This window comes from Gekko japonicus, unplaced genomic scaffold (genome assembly GCF_001447785.1).
Source record: "Gekko japonicus isolate JY-2015 unplaced genomic scaffold, Gekko_japonicus_V1.1 scaffold131, whole genome shotgun sequence".
Taxonomy (NCBI): Eukaryota; Metazoa; Chordata; class Lepidosauria; order Squamata; family Gekkonidae; genus Gekko; species Gekko japonicus.
In genome coordinates this window covers 2,059,271-2,068,922 of record NW_015167061.1, presented here as the reverse complement: position 1 = coordinate 2,068,922, position 9,652 = coordinate 2,059,271, and the positions used below count along the sequence as shown (strand labels likewise).

General features: G+C 54.6%; 1 protein-coding gene across 1 annotated transcript in view; it reads right to left on the bottom strand.

Annotated features, from left to right (window-relative positions):
• Positions 1-9,652, bottom strand: part of RCC2 (regulator of chromosome condensation 2) — a 21,672-nt gene that overhangs the window by 11,069 nt on the left and 951 nt on the right. Inside the window, exons 2-4 of the mRNA XM_015412565.1 lie at positions 6,776-7,024; positions 3,554-3,647; positions 171-314 (exon numbers count right to left, since the gene is read on the bottom strand). Of these exons, the coding sequence (XP_015268051.1) occupies positions 171-314; positions 3,554-3,647; positions 6,776-6,988 (451 nt within the window). The 5' untranslated portion in view covers positions 6,989-7,024. The remainder of the gene's footprint in view (positions 1-170; positions 315-3,553; positions 3,648-6,775; positions 7,025-9,652) is intronic.

Genomic DNA, 9,652 nt, shown 5'->3' with positions numbered 1-9,652 from the left:
TGAACCGCTGCTCTTTTTGGCCCTGTGGCTCTCCAGGATCTCTAGACCGAGTCGTTCCCAACACCGGCTACTTGTGGTCCTTTACAGTGGAGGTGCCACAGACCGGCCCTGGACCTCCTGCATGCAAAGCGGAAGAAGAGACAAACCCAAAGGCCCCTTCTTCTACTCACCCCAGCTCCAGAGCTTCCCCTCCGAGGTAACCAGGAGGCTGTGAGCAGCACACGGCCCTGACACCACCGCCCGGACTTGGATCCCTGAGAGACACCCATACCGGTGGGGCCCCCATAAGTTCTGGCCCAGGTTACGGTAAGCGGCTGCAATGCAAGAGGAGCAATGGCATGAGAGAGCAAGGGAGTCGGCAGAGGCAGGCCAAGCTATTTCCGTCAAAAACGGCATCGGCCAAGTCTGAGGCCCACCCCTGGAAACGGCAGCCAGTGGCCGGCAACTCACCCCCCAGGAGCCACGTTTCTGAATGAGAGATGTATTTATTATTTATTATTATTTATTTCCTTTGATTTATAGACCACTCACCCCCTAAGGGCTCTGAGCGGTTTACATTATACAGTTTATACAACTCCTACCTAAGGCCACACACACACACAATGCAGGGAAGTGACTAACCTAACAGGCACCCTATAGCGGAGTCTTTTTGTTGTTATCTTTCAACACTGCCAGCAGACGTGGACTGGGGAAGGGACCACGAGTGGGAGAGAAGGGAGTGACAGCGGTGGTGGGAAGGGGGCACCTGTTTCTGACAGGTGCTGTTGGAAAAGGTCTGTGCCCACCAGCCACTGGCCTAGATGGGGTGCAGCATGCTGAATAAAAACAGTTTTTATTCGAGAGCTATTATTGCTTTAAATGCTGCATGAAGTTGGAATTTGGGTGACATTGGTGGTTTAGGTTGCAATGTGAACCTTAAGGGAGTTATGGGATGGTTGTGAATGGTTGTGTGAGTGTATATGTGTATGGCTGTAGATCACTGAAATGATTGCACCTTTAATTTCGTTGTACTGTGTACAATGACAATAAAGTATATTATTATTATTATTATTATGCTGCACCCCATCTAGGCCAGTGGCTGGTGGACACAGACCTTTTCCAACAGCACCTGTCAGATATCCTTTGGATGGGAGAAGCCAGAGGTTGCACCTGCAACCTTCTGCAGGTAAAGAAAGCACTCTGCCACTCAGTCAGGGCCCCCCCCCCCCCAATTCTTCACTGCAGACTGGCCGGGTCAGTCCTCCATCTGCAAAACGGGGATCCAGTCGATCTCCCTTAAAGAACTACTGCCACCAAACGTGTTTTGCTGGCATATGGAAGTCAGTGACCAAGAGGATCCAAAACACCCAGCGCCTCCTCCTCCCTGCTCTGCTACGCTCCACATAGTTCACCAGCTCTTCTAGTAAAGTGTCGAGAGTGGCCTTCTGCCAAGTCTGACCACTGGGCCACACAGCCCAGCAGTGTTATCCTTCCGATGACAGCAGCTCTCCAAGACCCCAGGCCAGAGGCAGGCAACCGGAGATACCCGAGATGGACCCTAAAACGTCCTAGCATGTCCTCTGCCGCTGAGCCTTTGCCTTTTGCTGCCCCCTTTTGTGGCTCAAGTGGTTAAGTCGCTGAACTGCAGGCTGTGGAAGGTCAGTAGTTCAGCAGTTCGAGACCCGGGTGCCGCATGATGGAGTGAGCTCTCATCTCTAGTTCCAGCTCCTGCCAACCTAGCCGTTCGAAAGCAAGAAATTGCAAGTAGATCAATAGGTACCACTTTGGTGGGAAGGTAACAGCATTCCGTGCACCTTGGTGTCTAGTCATGCCGGCCACATGACCACGGAAACATCTTCGGACAGCGCTGGCTCTTCAGCTTGGAAACGGAGATGAGCACCGCAACCCTAGAGTCGGACTCGACTGGCTTTCAAGCAAGGGAACCTTTACCTTTTTGTTTTACTGAAGAGCAGAAGCTGAACTCAGGTGACCTGCAGCTAGATATCAAGCGAAGGGCGCACAGCCTGAGCCGGGATAACGTCAGAACTGTGATAAGCAAAGCAGAGAGGGGACAACGCTGGCTGTGGGGGCTCCCCTTCTATTCTAATCCAGGCAGAAAACCTGGAAGATGTCTGCTTCGAAGAGCCAGCGAACCCATCTCCGCAAGCTACAGGTTCAAACATCCGTTCTGCTAGTAGCATAAAACTCACATACAAAATACTCGCGGTCTCTTGACATCTACAGTACTCTCCCCGAACCTGCGAGGTTTGTTAACCTGGGTTATCATTTGTGGCAGTGAGAGATGAAATGGATCAAGGAAAAGAATCAGGGTCCAACATAGCCTAAAATGAAAGGCCAGTGCCTGCATCACAGATCTGCAAGCCCTGGACCTTGATGGGTCATCCTCAGATGCCATTTAGGAAGCTTCAGATTCCACATCATTCCTCAGAGAGGAGGCGAAGCTGTGCTAGGTCCGTTCCGACTGCACACCAGACTGCCCGCTCCTCCATAAATCTAAAATGTCAGAGAAGGCTGATGTAGAACCAGTAGTGCCTCTGACGTGCTAGTTTTCTATGGGCACAGAATTTGCTCTACGGAGGCACATCCAGTTGCATGAGGCCCAACTGCAGCCGAAAGAGATGCAAAGATAGGATGGTCTCCTTTGCACCTCACTCTGGATGTTAATGAGGCTCAGAGGGCAGCTGAGGTTACAGAACTGAGAGACACAACAGCAAAAGCCAAGTCCCCACCTTGGACCAAGGACCAATGAGCTAATTTAACTTGGAGATGGCTGTCTTGGGAATCCAAGTCTGTCACACTGGCTCAAATAGTTTTGCACACGCTTCAGCAAACTCTCTGTTCATGCACCCTCCTTTGCCCATACAGGCCATGTCACACATGAAGCTGCATTATACTGAATCATCCCCTTGGTCCTTCAAAGTCAGAACCAGTGTAAGCTGAGTTAGTGTGAGCCAGCTCACAGGTTTTTAGCCTCCGGCTCACACATTTTTGTCTTGGCTCAGGAAGGATGGGGCTCCAGAGCAAACTAATTTATGCAGTAGCCAAATGGCTCGCTCACAACTTTAGTGCCAGTAGCTCGCAAAGTGGAATTTTTGCTCCCAGGACTCCACAGCTTAGAGGAAGCATCAGAACTGTCTACTCAGGTCCATTTAACTGGAGGTGCTGGGGATTGAACCTGGGACCATCTGTATGCAAAGCAGAGGCTCTTCCACTAAGCAACAGCCCCTTCCCTATAACCTGAATCATTAATTACTACCTCATCTCTCAGAACAGTTTGAGATGACTTGCAAAACGATGTCTTTCTATCATCGGTCTAAAAGCCCTGACCAAAAGGTCAGCTTATAACTAACTCTGTAAAAAGACACAGTATAAAAACAAAACACAATCATGGATAGAAATCCAGCAGTGTTGGAAAACTTTAAGACAGCAACTCAGCCCTACAAACACCTGTGGGATCTACCCATTAATAAAATGTCCTAAAGACACCCACTTTCCCCTTCTTGCCCACCCAGCTAATTTAATCCAAAAATGGTCTGTGCTGCCGTAAACCTACCTTGCTGCTTGGGTACTTCTTTGCGGCCAATCAAGTCCCAGTTAGTGGCTCCAAATATCAGAAGCTGCCCCTTGAACTTGGGCCCTTCAAGTTTCTGGGTGTCAGACAGACAGACAGAGTCAGAATGAGTGTGCAAAAGCCATCTCTAGCTGTGTTTGCAGGCAGTATTAGATACCGGCCTCTGCAGGACCGGAATCAGAAGTCACGTATTCCATGACCTGGAATTGGACGGGAAGCACTGAACTTTCCCCAGCTTCATCATTACGACATAGTCCCATCGTGAGACTGGCTGGGGGCCCTACGTTGGCTCTCCCAGGTCAGGTCAACCTGCGTCTAGGAGCAGACACTCAAAGTAAGTGTCACAACAGACTGAAAACTAGGAGTCCTGGGTTCAGAGTCATCAAGCCCTGATTCTGGCTGGAAAGAGTGTGTGTGGGAGGGGCAGCTCTCAGCCTAACCTGCAATGATCCCTTAGAGCAGCAACTGGTCGACGAGGATAAGCATTCAGTTCTAGGACTCAGCGGCACAAGCCATGGCTGTGAGGGCCCCTTTCAGGTCAGGGAAGATGAGGTCAACCCTCCCCCCCCCCACATGAACTAACTTGAATGCAGCTGATATTTCTAAAAACAAAGAACTCAGGACTTCCAGACATGTGGACCCCCTCCCCTTCTGGGCCTTTTCAGAAGTCAGTTAAGTCCCACTGAGTTCACGCATTCCTTCTCAGCAGACATGCACAGGACTGAACAATCAATTACGCTAAAAAACGGCTGACAGTGCAACTAAACAAACCGGACCTGTATTTGGAAATAGCCTATTACGAAGAGAGAGACAGACCACAGCGCCTGCTGTCCCACACAGGCGTGTGCTCCTTTGGCAGGCCTCGCATGCCGGCGAATAAAAGTTTCTCCAAGGCGTGGTCCTGGTCCTCCAGCCACTGGGCGGCCAGAGAGGGGAGCTTTTAATTAGCCCAGTCTTCTTAATCAGCAGACAACAGCTCTCAGCTCCCCCCCTTCCTTTCCCCCCTGAGAAGCCGGTCCGCAGGTAGACAAAAGGGATTGGGGGGGGGGGGGGGGAAGAGCAGGGGGGGGGGCCGTATGAAGGGCTCCGCTGCGGCCCAGAGAGGCTCGGCTTCCCCTCCAAGTGGAAAGAGAAGGAGGGTGGGTGGGTGGGTGTGTGCATGCGTCTGGAGTCTTTTATGCAGAAGCAAGACTTCCCTTGCAGCCCGGGAAGGAAGGGGGGGAGGGGGGAGGCCAGACATGCGCATCTCTCCCCTGGACCTCTTCAGACTGGGGGGGGGGGCTTCCGCCAGCTCCTAAGGAGAGAGGCAGAGAGAAGCCAAGTTCTCCCAGGGCCCATCTCCGACCGTTCCCTGAGTTGATGCGGAAAAGGAGCCCGTTTCTCCGATAAGAGCTCTGAATGCTAGTTCTCTCCCATGTTACTGCACCCCAGAGCTAGAACAAACCGCTAACCAACAATCCCAACAACTAGGGAGAGGGGCCAGAGGCAGTTCTGGGCTCCCAAGGAACACGGGGCACCTTCCTGAGAGTGTGTGGGGAGGATGGCCTCAGCACCCACGACCCTTCCTGGACCCCGAGGCAGGCATTCAAGTGGAGGTTCAGCCACTCCTCCGGTCTGCCCCCAAATTACACCCCCCCCAATATAAAGCCCTGAGACCTCTTCACAAGGTGCTTCTACCTTGGAAACCCCCAGCAGCTCCTTGCATTCCAGCATCTCAAAAAGTGTGCGTCTCCATGGGTGCGTTCAGACGCGGCGTTTCAGCCGGCATAAACTGTACCGGTTGGAACCGGTGCAGTTTATGCCGGCTGAAACGCGATCACACTCACCTCCCTTTTGCGGATCCCATCGCTGTATGCCCGCTCACACGCTGCGGGCGTCGGCTTTTTTTTTTTAACTCACTTTGAGCATGCGCATAGGCAGCCATCCACAGAATGGCGATCTTTGCGCATGCTCAAAACACCCCGTATTACATTTAAACTTTAAAGGTAAGGACTTACCTTTAAAGTTTAAAGACCAAACTGACCTCCCTTAAGTCCCGGACTCCTCCGATACGCTACACTAAGGGGCATTTTTTTTTTAAACAAACGCTCAGGGCAAAGCTTCGCCCAAGCGCATATCGCTTAGTGAAAAAAAAATGGTGGGGGGAAATTGGACGCCTCAGGCTTCCGAACGGAAGTGGCTAGGCACCGGTGGAGAGCGATCAGACGGAGGGGTACAGCGATTGCAACCGTTGCACTCAGGATACCACCACTTGGGGACCTAGTGGCAGAGTGCAACGGTTTAAAGGCCTTTACAACGGTTAGGGACGGGAGGCAGATGTTCGCCGTGTGAACGCCGGTAAGTACACTGGTTGGAACCGGCACCTATACCGTTGTAAAGCCCCCGTCTGAACGCACCCCGTCTGAACGCACCCTAAGTGTGTCTGTGTTCCAGGGTCTGCACAATCACAACTCTCCTAATAACAACCAGTGTTCCCTCTAAGCTGAGTGAGTGTGAGGTAGCTCACAGTTTTTTAGCCTCCAGCTCACAGATTTTTGTCTCCGCTCAGGAAGGGAGGGCTCCAGAGCAAACTTAATTCATGCAGCAGCCAAATCGCTTGCTCACAACTTTAAGGCCAGGAGCTCACAAAGTAGAATTTCTGCTCACAAGACTCCACGGCTTAGGAGGAGCATTGACAGCAACCCCTTGCACAGGACACGTGGCTCCACCCCGTCCCCTAAATGGGGATCCCTGGTTCTCGGCCACCCCCCCACGTGCCCCTGTTGCCACTCCTCCCAACCTCCCGCATCTCCCCTTCTTGCTGGCAATCCCTTTCCCTTCCCTTCCTCCCCAGAAGTAGACCCCCACCATCACCACTGTTCTCTCTAAGCTGAGCTGCTGCGAGCCAGCTCACAGTTTTTTAGCCTCCAGCTCACACATTTTCATCTCGGCTCAGGGAGGAGGGCTCCGGAACAAACTAATTTCTGCAGCAGCTGAATCGCCCGCTCATGCCAGGAGCTCACAAAGTAGATTTTTTGCTCACAAGACTCCGCGGTTTAGAGGGAGAATCACCCTAAGGAAGGGGGGTGCTCAGCGCTCCGCACCCCATGATCCCCCGTCCACCCGCAAGGCGCCCTCTCCATCCCCCCCAATAAATCCCCATCAGGGAGGAGGTGGGAGGGTCTACTCTGGAGGGCTGTTGTGACCTCCCGCCCCGCCCCGCACCCACCCACCCCCAGTCCCGCCGTCTCCCCCACCACCTCCGTTGCGCTCCTTCTTCCTGGGCGGCTGCAGACGGGGCCCCCCGGTGCGGGATGAGGACGATGATGACGAGGAGGAGGAGGAAGAGGAGGCAGGCCGCTTGCGAGCAGCCCCGCCGCCGGGCCCGTTGCCCGCGCCGCCGTCCCAGGCCCGCCCCGCCACCTTCCTCCGGGGCATGACCGACGCCGCCTGGCCTCCTCACTGGCTGCCCGCCTGCCAAGGGGGGGGGGATGGGGAGGGGAGAGAGAAAGAGGCCGTCATTAAGGGTAGTGGGGGGGGCAGAGGAGGGGGGCTATTCACATCACCCCCACCCTGGGGGAAAAGCGCCCAGGAGGAAGCCAAGGGGGGGGGGAAGAGGCACCCAGACTCAATGTTCCCTCTAAGCGGAGTGAGTGTGAGCCAGCTTGCAGCTTTTTAGCCTCCGGCTCACACGTGTTTGTCTCCGCTCAGGAAGGAGGGCTCTGGAGCAAACTGATTTTTGCAGCAGCAGCCCAATCGCTCACTCAAAACTTTAACGCCAGGAGCTCGCAAAGTGGAAAGACTCCATGGCGTAGAGAGAGCACTGGTTCTTGGAACTTCTCTGAGTAGACACCCCCCCCAACACAACAAACACAGCCCCCACCCCTTGGAGAGGCAGCTGGGCCTGCCACGGGTAGGCCACACTGACTGACCAGGCCAAGCCACGCGCAGTGTTCCCTCTAAGCTGAGTTAGTGTGAGCTAGCTCACAGGTTTTTAGCCTCCAGCTGACACATTTTTTGTCTTCGCTCAGGAAGAAGGGCTCTGGAGCAAGCTAATTTATGCAGCAGCCAGATCACTCACTCACAACCTTAATGCCAGCAGCTCACAAAGTGGAAGTTTTGTTCACAAGACTCCACCGCTTAGAGCAGTGGTGGCGAACCTATGGCACGGGTGCCAGAGGTGGCACTCAGAGCCCTCTCTGCGGGTACGCCTGCCATCGCCCCAGCCAGGCCCAGACCATCATTAAATTGTGGAATTCTCTGCCAGATAATTTTAAGTAAATGAAAGCATTTGGGATTGCTTTCCTTACTTTGTTTGCATCATCTTAAGTTAATGTATGAGTTGTTTTTTCTAAAGTAAAACCTCAGTATTCAGGTTAAATTGCCATGTTGGCACTTTGTGATAAATAAGTGGGTTTTGGGTCGCAGTTTGGGCACTCGGTCTCTAAAAGGTTCGCCATCACTGGCTCAGAGGGAGGATTGGCTGCAAGTAGAGGATGGGGACACCAGGAGGAGTGGCACTGGCCGAGGGGTCAGTCGGTCAGTCAGTCAGTCACGGGGGGGGGAGGGAAATTAGCCCTCACAACTCCCCCCAGTCCAGGCTGTGAGGTCCCCAAATCCCATGTGGGGGGGGGTAGGTTGGACCCCCCAGTCTTCCAGAGAGGGGGCACAGCCCCCCCGAAGTGGAGGGCAGGGAGTGAGACTGCGCCCCCCCATCCATGACTGAAGGTGTCAATCAAGGACCGTGCAGGGGGGGGGTCTTCCTAACTTGGCCCCACATGTGAAAATTGAGGGAGAAACACCCTCCCCATCTATAGATTATTCTGTCAGGATAAGGGAACGAATGCCCCCCCCCCAGTGCCTGAATCCAAATACTTCATGGGGGGGGGGGAGAAGAAGAGAAACACCCCACCATATACAGAGGGAGAGTGATAACTGTTTCCGCCACCTAAGGGGGGGGTAATAAGGTCACTGGCCCCACAGAATAAATAGGTCTTTTTTTGGGGGGGTGGCACCTACCCCCCATTAACCCGGAAGGCTGGCAGGAGGCCAACCCCACAGAACTCTAAACTCAGGGCGAGCCAAAGGAACAGAGGGCAGGCAAACTTTTAGGCACCCCACAGAAAAAGTGGGACACACAACACTCCCCCCCCACACACACCTGCACTTGGGGGAACCTCTCGGGCCTGCCCCCTGCAGACCCCAAATGGATGCGGGGGAGGGACCCCTTCCTTGTCTATTCAATTCACCGTGTTGTTGTGGTTGTTGGGGGTGTGGTTACAGCGGGACCCCCCCCCCCACTGAACACCAGAGTTTGGGGGTCTTTCCCCCCCCCCGGAGATGAAGAAAAACCACCACTAACCCCCCCTTGGGATTTAGAAGGGGGGAGCAGCAGCCCAGCCCCCCCTTCATCCCCAGCCCACTCCCAGCAGATACATTTTTTTTTGGGGGGGGGGGTCCACACCAATGTTACTCCAACACACTGAAAGGGGAGGATTCGCCCTCTCATTCCCCACAGCCCACCCCCTCTCAAAAATGGGGGGGGGGACAGAGGCGGCCACCCTAAGGAAGTTGCCCCTGGGGTGGAAAGTCACTCCCAGTCAGCCCCTCCCCTGGGACTGGGGGCGAGTCTGCAGAGGGGGCTCCGGCCCAGCAGCCAGACACCCCCCCCCAATGCAACAGCAAAAATTTGGGAACCTTCCACGGCATTCAAAGGGTGGGGGGAGGAAGCCAGCTGCCCCCTCCCCTCCCCCCCCAGCCACAGGCACAAGTACCCAGACGCAGGCCCCCCCTCCCCTCCCCTCCCCTCCCCACTTCGAGGGGGTCGACCCTGTAGTTTGCAAGGAGGTTCGGCTCCTTCCTTAGTCCGGCGCGGGACGCCCCACGACGAACAGCACCCTCCAGGGAAAGGGGGAAAGGGGACCCCCCTCCTGGCCACCAGGTCCCCCCCCAGAGGGATCCCCCACTAGACTATGTCCCCCAAACCCTAACCCCCCCCCCCCCGACCGTCTCTCCTCGCGGAGCTCCCCTCTCGTCGTGCCTGCACTTGCAAGGCCCCCCCCCCCCCCCGCCCCTTTCAGAAGTTAGCAATTAAGCCCTTCC